Raw genomic sequence first — 24,386 nt, 5'->3', positions numbered from 1 at the left:
TCTAATAGGTCTGTGGGAGGTAATTGGCAGCAGGTGGTCTCTCAAGTACCCAGATCCAATACCATGAAGGGCTTTATAAGTTACGACTAGCACCTTGAAGCGTATCCGGAGACTGATCAGTAACCAGTGCAGCTCGCGGAGGATAGGTGTAATGTGGGTGTACCGAGGTGCACCCACAATCGCTCGTGCGGCTGTGTTCTGGATGAGTTGAAGTCTCTGAATACTCTTCAAGGGCTGCCCCATGTAGAGCACATTGCAGTAGTCAATGATTGTGGGATGCCATGAGGGTTGGAAATCCAGACCACTTACTGAGCACCTGTATCATGATCACATGGCTGCAGGGAAACTGTGACAGCCGGAATTTCAAGGACTGGTCACAAGGATCACTCATCCAGGGCAGTGAATGGTCATTGAAAAAGTGGTTGTTAACCAAGGACCACCTGTATTCTGATTTGGAAATTTTCTTTTCTACCCAAGGAAAACATAATTTTTTTACTGTGATTCTTCAGTGGAATAAAGAATGAGAATGAGAAGTCTTTCTTTAGATTTACCTATGTGAGCCCCATCTGTCTAGACTAAAGCACATCCTTAGATTCCAGAAGAGTATTGCAGTTGTGTGAATCTGTTACAACTACACGAAGTCCCAAAATGTTGTTTTCAGTTTATTGCAGCCTGTAAAGTGAAACCCATCTCTTCATTTAGGAGCCCGATAAAAGTGGAGTTTATAGAAACTCAGAGGTGGGTTCCTACCAGTTCGCACCTATTCGGTAGAACCGGTTCGTCAAATCTACAGAACCGGTTAGAAGAGGTTCCACCAGTGGACCCGGAAAGCAGGCCACACCTACAGAAGAGGGTCCAAAATTTTTTGAAACCCACCACTGCTAAAGGGTTAGGGGTGCAAGGATCTTGTAACTTGGCAGCTTTAAGACTTGCATGCTTCAGTGCCAGAGTTCCTGAGCCAACATGACTGGAAGAGGAATTCTGGGAGTTGAAGTCCTCAAGTCTTAAAACTGTCAGGTTTGAAGACCCCTAGTTTTTTTTCTAAAGGGTTAGGGGTGCAAGGGTCTTGTAACTTGACAGCTTTAAGACTTGCATGCTTCAATGCCAGAGTTCCTGAGCCAACGTGACTGGAGGAGGAATCCTGGGAGTTGAAGTCCACAAGTCTTAAAGCTGTCAGGTTTGAAGACCCCTAGTTTTTTTCCCTAAAGGGTTAGGGGTGCAAGGGTCTTGTAACTTGACAGCTTTAAGACTTGCATGCTTCAATGCCAGAGTTCCTGAGCCAATGTGACTGGAGGAAGAATCCTGGGAGTTGAAGTCCACAAGTCTTAAAGCTGTCAGGTTTGAAGACCCCTAGTTTTTTTTCTAAAGGGTTAGGGGTGCAAGGGTCTTGTAACTTGACAGCTTTAAGACTTGCATGCTTGAATGCCAGAGTTTCTGAATAGCTACTTGGACCCACCTAAGTACTAATTCATAATTTCATATCCGGTCACATGGGCGGCAAGCCACTCCCATCCGGTCATATGGGTGGTAAGCCACTCCCACAAAGGAGGCCGCACCCACAGAGTAGGTTCCAACAATTTTTGAAACCCACCACTGTAGAAACTTATGTCCAAATTCTTCATCTTTATGACTTCGTTTGTTTTGTTGCAAAGTTCCCAAAGTATTTGTCTTTATGAGGAGTTCAGTTCTCACAGAAAACTGCTTTCACATCACTTTTTGCCTGAAATAGAACAAGGTTGATTCCCCCCCTGGCTCAATACAACTTTTCTCTGGGCTGCCTCAAAACTCTGGAAATGTTTATTCCTGGTATGCTCTTGTTTTTGTCTCTGAAGAGTTGTCATTTCACTGAATATGGCCTTTCTTTGTGATCTTTCTCAAGAACAAGGCAGCAACAGAGCATTTGCAGAAAGCAAGCCATTTACCCTTTGCAGGGTGCCAAAAACAAAAATTTCTGAGCCACTGATGTATCTAATTGTCTGGGTCTGCTTTAATTCTTTTCTGTCTTACACAGCTGGAATAATTTTGATAAGCATTGAAATCAGGACAATTTTATTAATATGTAAGTCTGGTTTAAATCAGCGAGATCTGTTTCCAAATGGATTGGACTGAACTGTAGATCCTTTTGTAGCTGTTTTAATGCATCCGAGCCCCTATTTGCTGCATTGAAGAATCTTTTATTAGTTATAGCATGATTTTCTTGGATAATTCATAGCAATTTATATCACACCTGAAATGTTGCTCGTTAATGGGCTGATCTGGTCCACAGAGGTGTAATTCAGAGCCTTAGCATTGACAGGAGTGTTCATTTTAAGGCCATATGTACACTGCTCTGTGGAGTCGTTGGTTGCCAATTCCCACAAGGGCCAGCATTATAATGACTCAGAATGATGGAACAGCATCTGGAAACACATAGGTTCCTTAACCATGCCATATGATACGCAGGTCTCTTTGAAGGAAATGTAATTTGATCTGAGAAGAATCCAACTAGGTTTCAGAAGTATTCTATTAGGCTACAATGAGAGAATATGGATGATGATAGCAAACAGTTTGTGTAAATAATGTACCAGATATAGCAATAGTAGCAGTTAGACTTATATACCGCTTCATAGGGCTTTCAGCCCTCTCTAAGCGGTTTACAGAGTCAGCATATTGCCCCCAACAACAATCTGGGTCCTCATTTTACCCACCTCGGAAGGATGGAAGGCTGAGTCAACCCTGAGCCGGTGAGATTTGAACCGCTGAACTACTGAACTAGCAGTCAGCTGAAGTGGCCTGCAGTACTGCACTCTACTGCACTCTACCCACTGCGCCACCTCTGATATATTGTTCAGGAGTAGCCTACCATAATTTTTTCTCCTGCAAAGTCAATAAAACCACAAAGATTAACTTAAGTGAAACTAACTGGATGAAAATTGATTGTTTTCCCCCCTAAATGTCGAGTAGTTGAATCAGTCCCTTAAGACTATTTCTTGTTCTGGATTGCTATATTCGTCTTCTCATGGGGCAGCCCTTGAAGAGCATTCGGAGACTTCAGCTTGTCCAGAATGCAGCCGCGCGAGCGATCGTGGGTGCACCTTGGTTCACCCACGTAACACCTATCCTCCGCGAGCTGCACTGGCTGCCTATTGGTCTTCGGATACGCTTCAAGGTGCTAGTCGTCACTTATAAAGCCCTTCATGGTATTGGACCTGGGTACTTGAGAGACCGCCTGCTGCCAATCACCTCCACTAGACCGATTAGATCCCACAGATTAGGCCTCCTCCGAATTCCATCCGCCGGCCAGTGTCGACTGGCGACTACCTGGAGGAGAGCCTTCTCTGTGGCTGCTCCGACCCTCTGGAACGAACTCCCCGTGGAGATTCGAACCCTCACCACCCTCCAGGCCTTCCGCAAAGCCCTTAAAACCTGGCTGTTCCGACAGGCCTGGGGCTAAAGAGCTGTTGCCCCCGTCTCGAATGGTATGACTATTGTGTGTTTTTTAATTATGCATTGTTATGTTTCGTTTTTTATTTTTTGTCTGTACCCCCTTCCCTGATTTGAATTGTGAGCCGCCCTGAGTCCCCTTCGGGGGAAAAGGGCAGCATATAAATATAATAATATAAAATCAAAATCAAATCAATTCTCTTACTTGGCCATGGTAGCTAAATGGAAAATCCCTTAAACCAAATTTTGAGCTTCTCCCACCTATGAAAATCTCAGAAACTCATTATTGACCATAGTTGGAAGGAAGGATCTGGGATGGATCTAGGTCCAACCCAGCAGGACTGTTCTTATGCTTTGATCGATCACAACCAGTCCAGTTGTGACATAAATGTGGCTATACCGGACAAGAGAAAGTATAAATGCATAACCATTTGTAGATAATATCTGAGTTGGTCACAAGTTAAATTTTGTTATGCTTATTTTCAAAGGTTGGTATGAGTGTCTCAATAAGGGGGGACTTTTTTATTATAAGTATGTTGAATTGTAAATCTCAACTATTAGAAAGCAGGCACATTTCTTGAAATCTACTTAGGAGCGTGATGACTTAGTTGGCCTTTGGGTTTCTCTTAATCTTCTGGGATTGGGAGGGTAACTTCATGACACATATTATCTGTTTCTGTTGTAGTTTTCAAATAATGAAACCACCTTAGCTCTTTCTTTAGTGTGCTACAGATATGACTCCTTTATCCCCCCCAAAAAATGTTCTAGTTATTTTTAGTTTGCTCTGGCCCAGTTTGGTTTCCTTGTCTGTTAATATTACCCCTCTTATGTATCTATTGGCCAATAGCAGTGGTGAGTTTCAAAAATTGTTCGAATCTACTCTGTGGGTGTGGCCTCCTTTGTGGGAGTGGTTTGCCGCCCATGTGACCGGATGGGAGTGGCTTGCCGCCCATGTGACCGGATATGAAGATGCCGACAACACTTGTCAGAACCACCTTAAATTACCTCACACACAGCACTGGCATGCATAAGAATAGGATGCAAAGTTCTTTTTTAAAAGGCATCTTTGGTTTGCGTTAAAACAACTTCAACACACACAATGTTCTGATTGTACCACAAACGCAGTAGTCATCCTTACCTTTCACAGAGGCACTGAGTTTTATAAATATGAGCATGACAGTGTAGAACAATCATATCCAAGGACCAGTGTTGGGTTTCAAAAATTTTTGGGACCTCTTCTGTAGGTGTGGCCTGCTTTCCGGGTCCACTGGTGGAACCTCTTCTAACCGGTTCGGTAGATTTGATGAACCGGTTCTACCGAATAGGTGCGAACTGGTAGAAACTCACCTCTGGCCAATAGTCATTTTAAAGTAATAATAAATGAAATTCAAATATAAAGATAGTGTGTGGACTGATACCATTTAAATGGTTGGAGCGAGAAGAAATGAATTCACTGAGAATCTATTGCCCATATAGAGCGATCTCCTCGTTTAATCACTCACTAATGCCCCTTCGATATATCCTATTTGATAAAATAAGGAATGTACTTTTGTGTTGAAGGTTTGGTGAAAAGAGAAATGGAAAGCCGAATTCACAAGTGAAGGTTGATAACTTGATTGCTGAAATATTGAGTAATAATTTCCATCTGATTAGTGGAACATTATTTTTTTAAAAAATAAATAAATATAGGCAGTAAAACAAACACTAAAACAAGCACTAAAACAAACAAGCTCCCTCTCTTTTTAATACGACAATCTTATTACACTCAGCTGGCATGTCAATGGATCTCTGTGATCTCCCTCCTGTGGTGTCAGATGGGCCTGCTATTTTCCATTTTATCAAATTAAACGCTTATCCAATTCAAAAGGTTTGCATTCCTCTCGGGAGGCTGAGATCAATTGCCCTGGCAGTGGCTCAGGACTGCCTTTGAAAGAAAAAAAAAATGAATCAAAATACATGGGGGGTTGCTTCCCCCCCCCCCCCAATTTCCACAAGAGACCAATAATTACTAACTGTAACATATCAAGAAAAGCAAAGAGGAAACAGAGAGATAAAAGTATGGTAAGGGTTTGTGAAAAATCCACTTCCACTATTTTGTAAATAAATGCTGTTTTCGGGCGATAAATAGGTGAAAAGCAGCATTCACGCTTATGGTATAGAAAAACCCAGTCGGTTTCCACTGCACCTATTTTAGGCGGCTGACTCTGAAACTGTATCCTTGGTCATGCTCCTTTAACTGGAAAGATAAGCCTGCTTTTTAGGTTTCTGCCTGAAACTGTGTGACTCCGAAGTGACTTCCAAATTAAGGAGCATGTCCGAAAAAACTCCTGGCCTCACATGCTGATCTCAGTGGAATGTTCAAATTTTTTAACCTGGGCTGCAAGTGGTTACATTTAAAAAGAGGATAGAGTTGAATATGCTTTGCAAACTAGTATAATTCCAACAAGCCCTACGTTCTTTCGACCCCCGGCCGCAAGTACTCAGGTGAATGGCATGCTAAATTTTAAGATCGATCTGTTGACACAATTCTTTTTGAAGAGGTCATTCCTTCCATCCTGTTAGAGAACTCTATACTGGCTGGTTGAGGAGGGGGAGTTAACTGTGTGGCAGTAGAAGGGTTAATTCATTCACCCCCCCCCCTCACTTTGCCAGTTTCAAATTACAATGAGAAGCCTCTTCTCTCCCAGCAGGGCTATGCTTACATTAGCTTTCAGATCTCTTGAAAGGGAGCTGCTCTGTTTTTGCCTGGTTAGAGGTGAAAATCACTTTTAAGGAACTGCAAAAGATTGGATGGATATTGAGAAGGGGAGGGGTCCTGTTTTTTTTTTTAAAAAAAAGAACATCCCTGGGTGAATTCAGAGGAAGACGTTTTCAAGCCTGTGATGCATGTTTCAGATGGGCTGGACATTACAAATGTTAATAGGCTCAGCTGGGCGCTGAAAAAAAAACACCAAAGGGAAATTACACCATCACCAAGCGGTAGTTGAAGACAGAAAGCTGGCATTTAGGAGAGGACAGCAAGGTGGAAAAAGAGTTACCTAGTTGGGGGATTGAGAATCAGAGCATGAGGGGACACTGCTTTATCATGGCAGTTTGACAAGATGATCTGTTGTTTCATTCAAAACTATCTCCAAGTCTGATCATCTCAAGGTTTTTGACTAGGAATGCCTGCATCAAATGATCAGCTTCTGGGAACCTGTTCCACCAGTGCAGGAGAATCAGTAACAGCAGTAGAAAACTGGACGTCTGTATTTCAGCTTTCGTAGGACGGCAGGCAGCCCGACACGGCCCATCATACTCAAGGAAGAAGTGGAAGAAAGATGATCAAGTTGAGAGGGACAGAAATGGCAATGCTGACATTGAGGCATAGGTAATTCGTTGTTCATCGTTCATTTTTTTAAAATTTTATTTTAACCTTCCTTGGTCCTGGGAACACCGGACTTCGCAAGAGACCAGAAAAAGGGAAATATACAACATTATTACAAACATTATTTGCGCATTTTATTTTATTTTATTTTAAAATGGACCAAACTCTGTTCAAAGTTCTCTTGAGCTTACTCTGGAATTACTGGCTTTTAGTGGATTATGCTAAGGCAGGCATGGGGGACAACCATGTCCACTCCAGTTTTATTTACCGGAGATTGCGGAACCATGAGAGGCGAGAGATCCAAAGAGAAATTCTTTCCATCCTGGGTTTACCACATAGACCCAGGCCATTTTCAGCTGGAAAACAAGCTTCCTCTGCACCTCTCTTCATGCTGGATCTCTACAACGCAATGGCAAATGAACAGGATCCCGAAGAGTTGGAATATTTGGTGAGGGGATCATCGCCAAGTGGAGAAGGCAAAGGGCTACGGAAAGGCTACTTGGCATCTCCAAATGGATACTCCCGAAGAATATACATATCACGGACAAGTTCATTGCCTACACAAAGTCCCACCTTGGCTAGCCTACACGACACCAACTTTCTGAATGATGCAGATATGGTCATGAGCTTTGTCAATTTGGGTATGTTGTCAGATTCATTTTGTTTTCCTTTGCTTGAAATCGGCTCTGGGGTGGATGAAATAGGAGAGAAGAACCCTTTTAGAGGCAAAAAATTGGCCCCACAAAATGGAGTTGGGCTAATGGTAAACCAGTTACTAAGTAGGTAGCCCTTGGTAGAGGGAAGTTTCTCTTACCTTTAGTATAAAGTCAGTTTCAATAAGTTTCCTCTCCTTTGTTTTCCTTTTTTCACTGATGTAATTAAAATGATTACGTTAGCCCAAGAATAATTTTTAAAAATTTAGACAAAAAAAAATCATGCAAGCATATTGGTATATATTGTTTGCTTTGCAAATCAGAACTAGATTATAGAAGATAACTAGTAACTGTGCTTCAAGGATGATAGAATTAGACATTCAAATATTGGTGGGGGGGGAAGTGTTTCATATTTGACAAGTTTCTCATAGGTGATTCTTGGTTGCATGTTGAATTGGGGAGAGAGCGCTTGTGGAATTCGCTAACATGCATGCAGAATTTGTGGCCTTTGAAATATGTTCCAGGTATGGTGGAAATGAAGTTTCCAAATAACATGATCTCTCTGCTATTTTATTTGCAGTTTTTATATTGGTAAAGATTCTGTTCTGGATGACTGGGTTTCATTTTATTAGTTTTAAAAAACTCTTTCTTTTTCCCCCATATTTTTTTTAAAAATATGAAATTAAACACTAGGGTAGAAGCTTTGAATTTATTTTAAACTACAATGGTTTAGATAGGAATAATTATTTCATAATGCAAGAAAGTGTGAAAAGTGGTAACATTATGGATGTTGTTAAAATATTTCTGTACCTATGAATTATGAATTTCACATTGTAGAGAAAAATCCATAAACGGTGCTGGATTGAAAATCTTCTCAACATTTTGACACATATTTGCCAAAGATTTCACTGAAAAGTAAACCGTCATATAGGGGGTAACTAATTCATCGCCTGCTCCTTTCCTAGAAATATTTTCTATAAGAGTTTTAAGCATCAGCATGAAACTCTTAAATACCTTTAAATGACATGCACCATTTAAGGTGGTTCTAATTACAGTAGTTTACTGCAATTTTTAGTTGATAATTATTTAGAAACAACCTTCAACAGAAGTTTAGCAATCAGAAATAAAACAATATTTTGCTAATAATATTTTAGGACAAAAGTATTCTGAAAAGTACTTTTCAAAACTTAATGAAAAGTATCCACAAATGCAGTGCGATTTACGGGCGCTCCATTTTTTTAAAAAAAAAAAAAACACCCCAACTGCAGATGTTTCCCTTTTTCTCTTACCTTTACATTTGAAATGATTTAATGTGTTCTACAGCCACAACTAAATTGAAACGTCTATATAAAGTATCAGTCATATTGAATGCATAGTTTGCATAAGCATTTTAATAAGAGATTTAAAGTACATTGACCCCTCGTTTATCAGTTAGCTTTAATTCTTAAAGTAACTGTCTTCTATTGGTCTAAAAACAGATTCAGTAAATGCATTATTAAGTAGATGACTGCTATTTTTTCTCTTCAGATTGTGGTTGTTGGACTTTTATCAACAAATAAGATTCCTGTTCATGTGCATTCAACATTATCCGTGGTGACAATTCCATTTACTATAAGGTCATTTTCCCACACCTACCCCAGAACTACCAAGCTTTTATAAATTATATTATTAGATAACAGTAGCTGTTATGTTAAGGAACATTCAAATGCATGTTTTATACTGAAACCTGATTTTTCTAACTCTTGAAAAGTATAGACATCATTAAAATGAAAAGCTTGCTAAAATAAACCTTTATCTGTTTTATATGCCCTATTAAACTGATGTTTAACCTTTCAAAGTAGATTAAAGTTAGATCACTTCTTGCTGTCTTTGTAGTTTAGCAGAATTTCTGGATATTAAGCACCGACTTCATTAAGGCTAGATAAATATTTTCGGTGAAAGTTAAGAGAAATCTTAACGCAACTAAAGTACGTAACATATCATGCCAAAGAGCAACCATTTGTATTCTGTATCTGACAATCAATGGCAGTTATAATTAAAAGTACTACAAAGAAAAATGGTAATGATAAATGAATCTTTGGTCAAATAGTAGAAATTGGTGGTGGTTTACACTATCCATCATCTGCAATCAAGTTGCTTTCTTCTGGAAGTAGTCCTGACTCTTAAAGTGGAGGGCCATTATCAAATTACAGTACATTAATCCCCCACGAGATGATAAAGAATTTACATAAATCATTGCATCTGCCAGACTCTTAACGATTTAAAAACTTCTACGCTAAAAATAACAAATGGGAGGTGTTATATCCTAGAAATGATGTTTGCTGGGAGCTTGAGGAAATAAAGTTTCATCCTTGAGGGACATCTGAATTTAAGGCAGAAAAAATGGGGAAAAAAATCCTCTGGAGGAAGTAAGATGGTTTCTGTCATAATAATTATGCTGGTGGAACAACAGCTGATAATGTTTGCTTGCTTTGCTAATAAAATTTTAAATGCCGGAGAGGGTATTAAAAATAGACCCACTAGTATAAAAAAAGTAAAATGAAGTCATTTAAAGTGAAAGGTTTGTTTTGTTTTCAATATTCTCTTTCTTTTTCCTTCCAAAATGCGAAGCGTTTTGCCATTTTCTCCACCGCTAGCATTCTAATATATGGCGATACAACCTCATCTTCTCTTCCTGTCCCACCACCATTCTAATCATGTTGAAAAACATTTACTGAGAGATATTTCTCAGTGCCTTGCTTCCCGCTCCCCAGCTCTCCTCATGTCCTCTTCCAAAACATTTTGCTTGTGCTTTTTCCACCTGATTTCCCCATTTCCTAATTTGCAAAGTTGTACTGTTAACTGGTTTTTATTTGCCTTTAATGGTTGGTGATTGTAGTGGTTAATTGTGTTTTAATTGTGTACGCTGCCCAGAGCCCCATGCGTGAGATGGGCAGCTATATAAATTCAATAGGTAAATAGATACTGTAGGTAGTTAGGTAAACAGACAGACAGACTTAAATAGTAGGCATATATTTTTCATTTTTTTTTAAAAAAAGCAGACATCCAAGTTATTCCACAAAGATAGATACATGCATAACATCGTCTTGACGGCTTTCATTCAACGGTGAATGAAAGCTTCAAAAAAGATTGGTTTGAAACGCTCAAATCAACAGATAGATAGAAATCTGTCAACAATTTTTCCCCCCTAAATGAACCAACTACAATATTTTCAAAGACCTACTTTAATTTTAACAGGAATTTACATCAATTACTGATTCTCAGTGGGTTTTTTTTGCTTGATTGAAGGAAACGGAACTGTTTGACAAATCCTGTTTAGATAGACAGAGTATTTGTTTAAATATGTGCTGGTGTATACTTGCTTTTTAACTTGAACTGCAGAAGTAGCACACCAAGTCTCCGGTCTGTTGTTGTTAGTAATTGGCTGTTATTGGATAGGAATATATTTTAATCTATGCTATGAGCCGAGGTGGCGCAGTGGTTAAATGCAGCACTGCAGGCTACTGCTAGATCAGCAGTTCAGCGGTTCAAATCGCACCGGCTCAGGGTTGACTCAGCCTTCCATCCTTCCGAGGTGGGTAAAATGAGGACCCAGATTGTTGGGGGCAATATGCTGACTCTCTGTAAACCGCTTAGAGAGGGCTGAAAGCCCTATGAAGCGGTATATAAGTCTACTGCTATTGCTATTGCTATTACTGAGAATATTCAAATCTGACTGAATTTATATTAAAAACAGTCATGTAGCTTTGTTAGGATTCGAACTACTGGTACTTAGATAAACCTGAACTGAGATATGGGTGGATGATGGAAGATTCAGATTTTTTCCCCCCATGAAGAAGCAATGAAATAACATATGATTGTTCAATTATTTAGAGAATTTAAGGATGATGACCAATTATTTACTTCCATTTATTACACCGGCAAGGGAGTGGCATACTCAGTTTTGAAAGCGGTACACAGTTTTTCTCCTAAGCTTTAGTAATTTCAGCAAGACTCATACAGATCTCCAACAACTATGAACAGTGTTGAAATAATTACAGGTCACCATCACACTACAAACATTTAGTACATTATTCTGGCAGTTGATGCTAGACTTTATAGAACGGAGTATGGAATAATTAAAAAATACAGATGTATTCCTTTTTAGTTAGCAAATCCAATAACACGGGTGTACATTTTCCTTACCGAATTAGAGCAGCGAAATCCATCTTGGTTTTATTTAAAGTGAGGGACACCTCCTAGGCCTTGCAGATCTAGTGACCAAAAATGCCCCAACAGGGCATTTTTACTATCTAAATCCTGGATTTCCAGCAGGGCCCTTTGAGGGTCCAATGTACTTCTCGATAAGCTTCTTATTATCCATGCATTTTTCTGCGTTGCCGCCTACTTTTATTTTTAATAGCTCATTTTTAAATGAAAACACGCAAGGGAAGCTACCACACTCTCAAAAACGTAACGACTCTGAATATCAGCTGTACAGATATTTCTACACACACACACACTATCTAACAATATTTCAAAAGCAATTATTTGCTCTTTTATCTCCTGGATTGGGAATAACTTCAACATCTCTTTTCCTCAAAAAAAGACAGGGGAAAAAAAGAAATGAAACCCTGACAGAAATGGGCAGTAATCTGTGAGAATCTGATTGAAACGGATCACTAGGAGTGGATGTGAGGGGGACCTAAATGTGTTTTTCTGTGTGTGCATGCATATAAAAATATGCACCGTTAATAATTTTGCTACCGGGAGGTAGAGAGATAAAACTTTGCTTGTTGTTTCCTTCCAGAGTTGTCTTTTCAGACTAAACACAGTCTCTGGGTGGGAAGCTGTGGGTTACATACTATACATGCTTTACTAGGAAAACAAAACCTCATAGCAACCCTGGATAGCAATTAAAGTAATCCGAAATTTTCCTTTGATTGATGCGACTTTTTGTTTCCCGGAGACCCATGTGGTGCGCAATATTCCCAAGCAGCATGACTATTCCGATGTAAAGACTACTGTGACAGCCATCTCTGGCCTTTATGAACAAGAAGGCCGGCTGCTGGTTATTGCCTATTGTTGAAGGGAAAAAATAAAACATGAAAAATAGCTCTACATTGTGGAGGTGTAATTTTGTTCTTTGCTCCCCTGGCGATTTTTCTAACTTCAAAGCCAGAAGTTGTGATGCAAACGCTGAAGTCTTTGAGTGGTAGGAAATGCTCTTCTGCAAAGAGAAACCACCATCATTAACATTGCCTCCCGTGACTACTAGCGTTAGAAAGTGGACTCCTGCGAAGGGTAAAGCCATGGTATGGCCCTTGTGTTGTGTTCTGGAACTTCTAGTCTTGTGTTTAGAATAGAATAGAATAACAGAGTTGGAAAGGAGCTTCTTTCCTTCTTTCTCTTTCCTAATCTCTCCTCTCCAAGGGTTTGAAGAGTGAGGTGAAAGAAAAGCAAAGGAAAAGGTAGAGGCCTTGACCTACGACCATGGCTGAGCCAAAAATTTCTGTTGCTAAGCAAGACAGCTATTATGTGCCCCCCATTTGATGATCTTTCTTGCCACAGTTGTTAAGCGAATCACTGAAGGTGTAATGTTAGTTACATGGCTGTTAACTGAATTTGGCTTCTCCGTTGACTTGGCTGATCAGACGGTCATCCAAAAAATGACCCTGGGACACCACAACCATCACAAATATATGCCAGTTGCTAAGCATCTGAAGTTTAGACCGCAGGGAGGCTGCAATGGTCATAAGTGTGAAACATAATCCCACATCACCTTTTTCAGTGCCATTGCAACTTTGAACGTCACTAAACAAATTGTTATAAGAGGAGGACTACCTATAGCAGTGATGGCTAAGCTTTTTGGCACAGAGTGCCAAAACAGGAGCGTGTGTGTGCCAGCACACTGAAACCCGGAAGAGAGCAGCTGGCCAGTGTGCATGGGCATGGCAACCAGCTACACTTCTGGGTTCCGCTGTGTGCATGCGCACCAGCCAGTTGGCCCGGCGTGCATGCACACACAGCCAGCCACTCTCTTCTGGATTCTGTCACACATGTTTGCCACCAGCTGGTCTTCACGCGTGTGGGTGATGGAATCTGGAAGAGAGCGGCTGGCCGCGTGCACATTTGCACTGTAGCTAGCTGTTCTTCCGGGTTCCGCCACGGATACTCAAAGACCAGCTTGCCGGCGTGCATGTGCATGACAGAACCCAGAAGAGAGCATCTGGCCATGCGCGCACACATTCTAGACTAGTAGGCTGGTGCACATGCTTGCAATGACACCTGGAAGTGCAGCTGGCGACAGCATGTGGGCCCCAAGACAGCGCTCTGTGTGCCATCTCTGACACGTGTGCCATAGGTTCACCATGATGCCTACAGGACCCTCCAAAACCTTATTGTACCATCACTGCCTTCAAATATCTCTAACTGTGTAAGTAAGTGAGTAAAATCTTTATTACGGTCAAAGACCAGCAATACACATTAGTTTTTACACTATACTAAAAAATACTAACATTAAGATATAATTAAAAAGTATTGACATTAAAAGTGGATAATAACATAATGGTCCAGAGATTGTTAGAGGTATGTCCAGATAATTGGTACAAGATGGTACTATATTTCTGTAGCCAATTTTTTTCTTATGAACATTGCAGCAGCACAGAACTTTGCCACTGCAGACGTGGTAACCGGGTTAGTGTCCTGGAGGAGGAAGCCTAGATAAAAATGGTCTGCCCTCCCTGGCAACCTCTCTAATAAGGGGAGAATATGTGCAGACCTACAAGCTCTGTGTAGCTCGCAGTGTAATAGAACATGTGAATTATCTTCCACTTCTCCTTTACCACATATACAAATGCGTTCTGCTATAGGTGTTCTCTTATACCTGCCCTGGAGGAGTGCTGGAGGAAGAATGTTAAATCTGGCTCTGAAGAAAGTTATTCTTTGTTTTGGGAAGATCAGGTCATTTAGATATCTTGCCGATTCCCACACACCCTGTTTGATTCTGTCCCTACTGTGGAGAGGCAACCTATTTAGTTCTTCTTGGAACTCCATGTCCCTCATTCTATTAATTACTACTTGCTTTGCTTGCTCAAAGCCTAGGGACATTAAGAATAATGGTGAGAGCCCATAAGAGCCCAGCTTGTGATCAATTGCCTGTTTCCAGGGGGAAGGGAAATTGTCAGTCAACACTAATGGGGACAGTCCCTCTGGAAAGAAATGCATTTTAAGCCAAAAAATGATCATCATCTTCCAGGCTCTTACCTGAATTTGAGGCATGCCTGTCTCAATTCTTAACTGGGCATTTGGAGTTCCATTGGGTGAGGCTAAGATGGCTCACAGGAATTTTGTTTGAATGGTTTCTAACAAGTCTCTCTTTGCAAGAATCTCAAAGTGTGAGATTGCATGATTGCTTCCCTCTCAAGGTGAATGCATTTTTGAATCAACTTAAATCGTCCCAACCAAACTTAAAAAACAGGAACACAATATATTCTAACCAAACCTGAATAGTGTCACCAGTTAAGACAATTATCAATTATGCAAAATGATACAAAAATTCAAAAAAAAAAAAAAAAAGAATCTGCGTCGTCTTGAGAAATGCTGTACTGAGGAATGATTGTTTATATAAGGAATAAACATAAACCATCTGTCCACAAATGGGTTCCAATTGTGTTCATCTGTCAGACATGCATAACTGTTAAAGTAATTTTTTGCAATGAGTTCAAGGGCAGAATTTATCCTTGCAGTCACTAACTACTCTGTTTCTTTGTCTACCTGTTGGCATTCCAAGATTTCTTTTTTTGGGAGGGGGGGGAATGGAAGGAATATGTTGGGGATAAATATGGGTGGGGGGTGTCTTGGCCTTGCAAAAAGTCTTGTTAATGAAAGACTACCAGAAATCGAAAAGCAATCAAATGATGTGAAAGAAAGAATTCAACGCTCATGTCTTCTGTCGTGGCTGATATGAACTCAGCCAATTGTAAATGTGGCCATTCTTCTGCCACAGACTGTCTCATACAAATTTCATAAAATTTCTGTTTCTTTGTACTTACATTGATGAGCAAATAAACAATATTATTTCTCCATTTGTGGAAACTAGTGATAGCCAACAACAACACAAGTGCATCTTTGAAGATCAAGTTATTCAACTAAAAAGATGTTAGGAATATATGGAAAATATGTTCTCCAATTTTCCAGATCTGATGTGTTTGAAATATCATGGCTGGTAATTTTGAACTCATTTCTCCCCTCAAAAAGGAAATAAAACTTAATCACGTTGCCAAATCTTAACCAACATTTTAAATCCAATTACTGGTAATGTAGGAATGGTGTGGTGAGCTTAGACTAGTCAGCTAGTTACCTCTGGAAAGTATTGGAGAATCAAAGTTAGAAGATAGTGGTCATCCTTGTTTATATTTCCAAGATTTAGATTTTTTTTTTTAAAAAAATGGTAATTTATTTCATCCCTTCTTGACATATCTACAGAGAAGAACCATGCAGATATCCCAAAATATAGAGAGAATATCTATATTATAAAAAATGATAGAGCCAAGGTGGTGCAGTGGTTAGAGTGCAGTACTGCAGGTCACTTCAGCTGACTGCTAACTGCAGTTCGGCGGTTCAAATCTCACCGGCTCAAGGTTGACTCAGCCTTCCATCCTTCCGAGGTGGGTGAAATGAGGACCCAGACTTTGGGGGCAATATGCTGACTCTGTAAACCGCTTAGAGAGAGCTGAAAGCCCTATGAAGCGGTATATACGTCGAACTGCGAACTGCGAAAATATAGACAGAATATCTGAACAGAAAACCTGTTCAGGAAGGCTGCTTATGTCTAGCAAGGTTGAAGTATTGAAAATTGAAAAACCAATTAATCTAATGATGTGTTGTGAGGAGGATAGGTTGACCTATAATTGATTTCATCTTAACCATGTTGGACTCTGGTGATAGTAGCCATGATACAACATAACTGGAAGATATCACATTAGGGACGGTGGATTTATTAAGCAATGCCTTTTCCAGTTTGGGAGAGCCTGTTTGATGGACTGGTTAAGGCATCAAACTAGATTCCAAGAGAGTATGTCTACCAGAACTAGTTTGCAACAATCTAGAGAATCATGAGATTGCAGCAAATAATAACATTTTTTTCTTTATCGTCATCTAGTGGAGAAATTTGCAGGCCATGTTTGGTTGTTCTAATTGTGGTTTATTTTTTAAAAATGGCTTAAGGAGTTTCAGGATGGTCGGCACTTGAGATATATTAATACGGAGATACTGCAGATGATGCCTGGGAGCTGTTGATAAGGTCTAGAAAATCAATCTACCTACCTACCTACCTACCTACCTATCTATCTATCTATCTATCTATCTATCTATCTATCTATCTATCTATCTATCTATCTATCTATTTCACGGCTGTTAGTATGTAGGTCTTTGGTTATTTGGGTTTTCTCGCACGTAAAATTGGAGGTGTCTTGGCGATGTTTCAATGAAGTAAGTCTCATTCATCATCGTCGAAACATCGCCAAGACACCTCCAATTTTACGCGGGAGAAAACCCGAATAACCACAGACAGACAGACAGACAGACAGACAGACAGACAGACAGACATACATACATACATACATACATACATATATATATATATATATATATATATATATATATATATATATTTAAAATCACAACCCCTGGTATGCCCAAATATGGGAGGAAGGTCACACTTCCATATATATATATATATATATATATATAGGTCTCTAGTTGTTCGGGTTTTCTCCCGCGTAGAATTGGAGATGTCTTGGCGACGTTTCGACGAAGTCACATTCGTCATCTTCAGGCTGCTGCTGACTACTTCAGGTTTGGTGTTTCCAGACTACTTATCAGCATAAATATAACAAACATATATATATATATAGTTGTATTTGTGCTGATAAATAAATAAAGGGAGACTAGTATAGATCTATTTCAAGCTATTTAGCTCTCATCAGCTAGCCATACCCTTGCTGGGAATCGAACCTATGGCTAGCTGATGAGAGCTAAATAGCTTGAAATAGATCTATACTAGTCTCCCTTTATTTATTTATCAGCACAAATACATATATATATATATATATATATATATATATATATATATATATATATATATATATATATATATATATATATATATATATATATATATATATAGTGTCACAACCCCTGGTATGCCCCAATTATGGGAGGAAGCTAATTGCTTCCATTCTCTGTCCATCGGCTCGTCACAAGAGACCATCCAGACAGAAAGGCCAATATTTTACTTTTGCCTTTTTGTTACACTTGTTGTATTTGTGCTGATAAATAAATGAGAACCAGCAGAATACCACCTCTGGTTTTATGCCTGATAATGAAATAATTCAAGGTAGCAAACTAGAGAAGTAATGTCTTTTTAGTGTTGGCCTCATAGTTGTGGTGCCTGTGATATCTTCAATGCAAACCTTAACTGTGATGACTAACTGCTCAATTGTCATGCACAAATTCTTTCTGTGATTGCATTTGAAATGAGATAATGTGAAAGTAGTGTACGTTATTTGATCTATATTATTCCCTTCATACCTACAAGCAACCAGCTGATGGTGTAATGAGGATTTTAGTTCATATGTAATAGTAAGCCAAGGTTTTTAAAGCAGAATTGAACAAAAGATAAAAGGTAAAAGCTCTGTGGAGCTGATGCCAATTTTTGATAAGTTCATGGATGATTCTTTGTCAATAGTACTGTGGTGATTAATCACTGAAGCTCTCAAATTTCCTGGTGGTCTCATGTATTAACATGTATTAAGCAGGATGAAACTTGAAGTCTCCCAAAATCAAATCTAGTTAAACATTGCCACTTTTATGGCCTTATTGAAATCACACAAGCAAATCCATTGCAGTTTAGGATTATATGTGAATTAGGAGATAGAATGATAATACTTATGTGGTTATCACTTACATTTTTTTATAAGTTTAACTCTGACAAGCATATCTCAGATCAGCCAATAAAATTAATTTTCTAACTTAAAAAATATATAATCCTTCTGTCTTCATTGTTCTTTTTAAGTGTTCTCCTCCCCTTCCCCTTTGTGTTAAATTACAGGCTCACGAAGAGTTTTAGTAGGCTGTAGTAGCATCTACTCTTAATTAGTGAGCTTGTTGAGTTCCTACAATCGCTAATTATTATTTGGACTTTAAGTCAGCAAAAAATTGGATTCGGATTTAGATATTCTTAGGATTGAAATTAATGGAACAGGCTAGCCAAGACTAAAGTAAAGATGGTTGCTTTACGCTTTGCACCAGGAGGTAACAACTTTTGAGAGATGTTGCATATCAGGAATTGGGAAAACCTATCATGAGCATTGTTTAAAAAGAAACCAGAAGACACTCTCAGTTGCAATGAACCAGTTTACAGAATGTCATTTCTTCCTGCAGGACATCCTCTCAGTTCCTCAAATGTTTGTTTTCTACCAAAATTTATAAGGGCCATTTGGTATCCAGGGGCATTTTTAGAAAGAGAGATGAGACCTCTACTTAAGCCTTGCCTCACTCCAGCTATCTTCCCCCTCCCCTTCCTAATTAAATAATTTTAAAAAGATATAAAAAGTATTGGAGTGAGTGCCTTACTACAGTTCCATAGGCAAATCCTTTCATTCCAGCCAATGAGCCGAGGTGGCACAGTGGTTAGAGTGCTGTACTGCAGCCACTTCAGCTGACTGTGATCTGCAGTTCGGTGGTTCAAATCTCACCGGCTCAGGGTTGACTCAGCCTTCCATCCTTCCGAGGTGGGTGAAATGAGGACCCAGACTGTGGGGGCGATATGCTGACTCTGTAAACCGCTTAGAGAGGGCTGAAAGCCCTATGAAGCGGTATATAAGTCTAACTGCTATTGCTATTGCTATGATCCTTTCCTATCCCAAGGTGTGGATGTTGAATGAATGTTGTGTTTTATCGGTTTATTTTTTTTATTCACATTTTTTTTCTTTCTTGTGTTTTGTCTTACACTCCCTTCCCATTAATTGTAAGCCGCCCTGAGTCCCCTCAGGGAAAAGGGCGGTCTATAAATGTCAAATAAATGAAAAAAAAATGTGCAGGAAGAACACAAAGCAGCTACTAAGCCATCAAGGACTTGCTCTTTGGAAACCACAGATGAAGGGACGAGGGTGACTGCAATGTTCAAAGAGAAGCTGAGATCAGAAGAGAAGGAAAAAGGGAGTCACTTCCAACAACGAAGGCTCTTGTCCAGAGTCAAATTTGTAAGAGCTTCCTTGCCCTTCAAAGTTGATATTTTGTTCGGCAAGCAGTGGGGGTTCCCCCATTTGCTCATCTCTTAAAATAACAGTCCATGCTGAAGAATCTGATAAACCACCAAAATCAGCAGGCAGACTGACAACCGTTTTGTTTCTTTTGGTGGGGTGTTGGTTATGGGGCCAAGTTTGGTTTTGGCTGAGGATCAAAATTCATTTCTGGGCAAAGCTGACACAAGAACCTTTCAGCCATAGCTGTGGTTGGCTCTCATGCCAAGTCAGAGGTTTCTTAAAATGTCACTGCTAGTCTTGTGTTTAACTTCGTAACCTTCCCAAATGTGTGTGTAGGTTCGTGTCTGCCTGTGCGTCTTGGTTTTTTTTAAAAAAAATGTAAGTGAACGATTGTATGGGCAATATATCAGTGGTTATCTACTGGTTTTACTACTGGTTCGCTGACGCATTGTCTCATGTGTGTGTGATGCTTCTGCGCATGTGCAGAAGCGTCCGGGCGGGTGGGTGGAGCCTCCCACTGCCGCCACTACAGGTTCAGCCAAACTGGGCCATACTGGAAGCAACCCGCGTCTGCAATATATGTATGAATGAAGGGTGTTGGAGCATCCATCATTAGCATGTAAGGCATTACTTGGGGAAAGCAGCATTGATCCAAGTTTCTATCTTGATTTACATCTTTGGAAGCAACTGTTTCTCTACACCAGTGGTTCCCAAACTTGGCAACTTTAAGACTTGTGGACTTCAACTCCCAGAATTCTCCAGCCAGCAGAGCCTTAAAGTTGCCAAGTTTGGGAACCACTGCTCTACACCATTTTCTTAAAGAGTAACTTTAAATAAGGAGTCTCCTTGGGTTTTGACAAATCAATGCTCTACATTCATTCAAATCCTGATCTCATTTTAAATCTCTTTTTATCTCCTGAACATCTGATCCCCACTGTTAATTTAATTGCATTGTCTTCTGCCATTCTTAAATGAGAGGGTTTTTTTTTTAAAGAAAATATTCATGGTGGAGAAAGAGAAAGCTAATAATAAGAATTACCTAGACTGAAGTCCTTTGTCTTGGGGATTTCTTTAGCTTTGAACCCTGGATTTTTTCAGTGAAAAGTAAAATAGTCAATTAAGTAGATTTCAATTTTTTTTGTTGAAAAGGAGAAGTACTTTCTTTAGGGTGATAAAGGGTTTTCCTGTTTGTTTTGGAAGAAAGGTGTAGTGGTTTGCAAAAGCATTAATCAAGAAATATAAACCACCATGTAGTAAAATTATAATTCTTCTAAGGGGGCATACATCTGGAACAAGAATTCTTGCTTTTTGTTAAGACAGGCTGTTGAGCTACGTAGTCCTATATTGCCTACTCAAACTGGACAGCAGCGTTTCAAGGTTTCAGGAGCTGAGCTACTGGTACTCTGTATCTGTGCTGTGATATATCCATGCTGCTGCTGCTGATGTCATAATTGGTGATGAACAGTTAGAACAGTGATTGGCCCTTTTCCTTCTCAACACTTTGCTGCCTTCTCTGTCCTAAATGATGGGATAGGTTCAGGTCTTGTCGAAGGAAAGTCTATTCGCATTACCAAGTGTCTGGATCTTCAACAGAACAAAACCAGAAAAACTAGAGATGACAGGATTTAGGCTCAGGAATCTTCTATATACAAACTGTTGTATAACTGAGCTACAGTTCCTAATTGGGAAATGTAAAACTCTAAATCCAAATAACCACAATGTATTCAGTTTTATATCACAATGAGGTTAAGACCTCTACTCTCTCAACATAACATGCACAAATTTCCTCTGTTTTTCAGTATGTTATACCCCGAATGCTGAGTACATGCTATATATACTGAATACTTCATCCAACACTGTATAAAAAGGCTGCCTTTATTCAGTAGTTATAAAGATACATTTACATCAATGAAGTGAGGCACCATTTCTCCAGGAAGATATTCAGATGCTTATATATTTTTATAATGAGCTGGCTTTCCAGTAAGAATTAAGATACCAACCTGGAACAATTTCTCACCACATATTTCTGGGAAAGTATTTCATTTCTTAAATTAAAAAAAAAAGATTTAAAAAATCCATGTGTGTTTCCTTTTTATTATGTTTATACAATGTATAAATGAGGCAGTTCTCAGAAGGTCGAGGGTCACCTCCATGTTGTATCTACCCAATGTAAACTGAAATCAAGTGAGTGGAACATGCCTGGAACAATCATCAAACAACACTTACCCCCATGACTTCAAATATGGATATTAGGGTACTTAGGTATTCTCAAGATCAGAATCTTTGTTTGTTTGTTTGTTTATTGGATTTATATGCCGCCCTTCTCCCAAGGACTCAGGGCGGCATACAACATTTTAAAAAAACACATATTACAAAAGTTAAAAAAAATTAAGAGTATCCAAAAAACAAACCCAATTAAGATTAACAATAACATTTTAAAAAATTCAATTCAAATTAACAATAATCAATCATTTATTTTATTTAGTTCAGGCCAGGCCGGCTTGCTGGAAAAGCCAACTTTTTAGGGCGCGTCGGAAGGACCGGAGGTCGGGGATTATGCGAAGCTCCGGGGGGCAGCTCATTCCAGAGGGAAGGGGCTCCCACAGAGAAGGCTCTCCCCCTGGGGGTCTCTAGCCAATACTGTCTGGCCGACGGCACCCTAAGGAGGCCAACTTTGTGGGGTCGCACTGGATGGGATCGCACTTTCTTAAAAAGAATTAAACTAACTTCATAGCATCATGAAAAAAAAATGTCATGTAAGGTTGTCTCACACTTACAGCTAGCTTTGCACTGCTGAGGATTTGGCTAATGAGGAAGATAGAAAAGAGCATCAGGTTTTCACTAAATACTCATGTCACAAGCCATCTATTTATTTTAATAGTATGGCATGGAGGTAGAGCAATAATGCAAGATGAGGGGTATCTTCTGAGCCTGCAATTTCACCAATTGCCATATATAATGTTAGCTTTAGAGCCGAGGTGGCGCAGTGGTTAGGGTGCAGTACTGCAGGCCACTTCAGCTGACTGTTATCTGCAGTTTGGCGGTTCAAATCTCACCGGCTCAAGGTTGACTCAGCCTTCCATCCTTCCGAGGTGGGTGAAATGAGGACCCAGACTGTGGGGGCGATATGCTGACTCTGTAAACCGCTTAGAGAGGGCTGAAAGCCCTATGAAGCGGTATATAAGTCTAACTGCTATTGCTATTTAAGAATATAGGAGACATTTCCTCAATGTAAATCCTGCATAGCAGATATCAACTACAATCCACTCCTATCGTGTATACTATAATGCATTATTTTTCTCTATTACATCGTATATAGCCCAACCATCCAAATTATTTTCTCCACGAGAAACTACAACTGGTTCCCCGCTTTCACAAGATGCGGGAGATTGTGGTTCTCATTGTGGGCACCAATTCTATGGAAGTCTTGGCTTTCAAAACCTCCCAACTTGGAGCATAGCATTTCGTTAAAAATGCAACAAGGCAATAGAACTGTAGATATTCTATTGTATCATTGGCTGCTGAATTACTATTATGAACTGCTGAGAATTTGCTGATTGTAGCATGTATAGATCTGCTGAATAAATAAAGAAAATGTGCCAGATGGTGAAAATATAAATAAATGGCCTTTGTGACTCTGAAAAAAAAAAAAACTCTTGTTGCCCCCATATTTGGAAAGTGATTGTTATTAATGATCTAAAGGAGACTAGAGTTCAGTTGACTGCAGTCTATTAAACTAGGTTCCCACTGATCCTATATAATATGCCCAAGGATGAGGAATTATATCAACTGCATCCCAACAGGAATTATAAATGCCCCATTCAAATAATTGCTTCCATTCTGGGTCTAATTTGTTGGCAATAATGATCTTTTTAGCCTCTTTTGCAAGGTGTAGCATAGAACAAGCTGCCCTGAGTCATTGTAAAGGAAGATGGGGGAAAAATTAATTAATTAATTAAAGGATAGAAAGATAGAAAGATAGAAAGATAGAAAGATAGAAAGATAGAAAGATAGAAAGATAGAAAGATAGAAAGATAGAAAGATAGAAAGATAGAAAGATAGAAAGATAGAAAGATAGAAAGATAGAAAGATAGAAAGATAGAAAGATAGAAAGATAGAAAGATAGAAAGATAGAAAGATAGAAAGATAGAAAGATAGAAGATAGAAAGATAGAAGATAGAAAGATAGAAAGATAGAAAGATAGAAAGATAGAAGATAGAAAGATAGAAAGATAGAAAGACAGAAAGACAGAAAGATAGAAAGATAGAAAGATAGATAGAAAGATGATAGAAAGATAGAAAGATAGATAGATAGATAGATAGATAGATAGATAGATAGATAGATAGATGGATGTACAGTACTGTATTCTGTTGACTGTTTATTTTATGTAGACGTGACTCAAATATTTATGTCTCATTTTTAAAAAGCCTGTTAATTAAACATGAAATCCTTGTCCCAAGCTTGCAGCAAAAAAGGCAGGATACAAAAAGAATAACACATGGGAGGAAAGAGGAAAACGAACAGCAGTTATCATGTTGAAGAGTATTTTTTTCTAACAATTAGTTGGAATGAATTAGAAAGCATTTAGAGATGACAGAAGCCCATCAGTAGCTGGTTTCAGCAAAGCTGACACGGCTAATTATGTTTGCTGTCTTTCTGTTGCAAACTGGAAGACATGGGCTATCAGCCGGCGAC

General features: G+C 39.3%; 1 protein-coding gene across 1 annotated transcript in view; it reads left to right on the top strand.

Annotated features, from left to right (window-relative positions):
• Positions 1-6,126: 6,126 nt before the first annotated feature.
• Positions 6,127-24,386, top strand: part of BMP5 (bone morphogenetic protein 5) — a 58,713-nt gene continuing 40,453 nt past the window's right edge. Inside the window, exon 1 of the mRNA XM_032217119.1 lies at positions 6,127-7,431. Coding sequence (XP_032073010.1) covers positions 6,945-7,431 — 487 coding nt within the window. The 5' untranslated portion in view covers positions 6,127-6,944. The remainder of the gene's footprint in view (positions 7,432-24,386) is intronic.

Source organism: Thamnophis elegans, chromosome 4 (genome assembly GCF_009769535.1).
Source record: "Thamnophis elegans isolate rThaEle1 chromosome 4, rThaEle1.pri, whole genome shotgun sequence".
In the NCBI taxonomy this organism is placed as follows: domain Eukaryota; kingdom Metazoa; phylum Chordata; class Lepidosauria; order Squamata; family Colubridae; genus Thamnophis; species Thamnophis elegans.
This window is presented reverse-complemented; position numbering and strand designations above follow the sequence as displayed.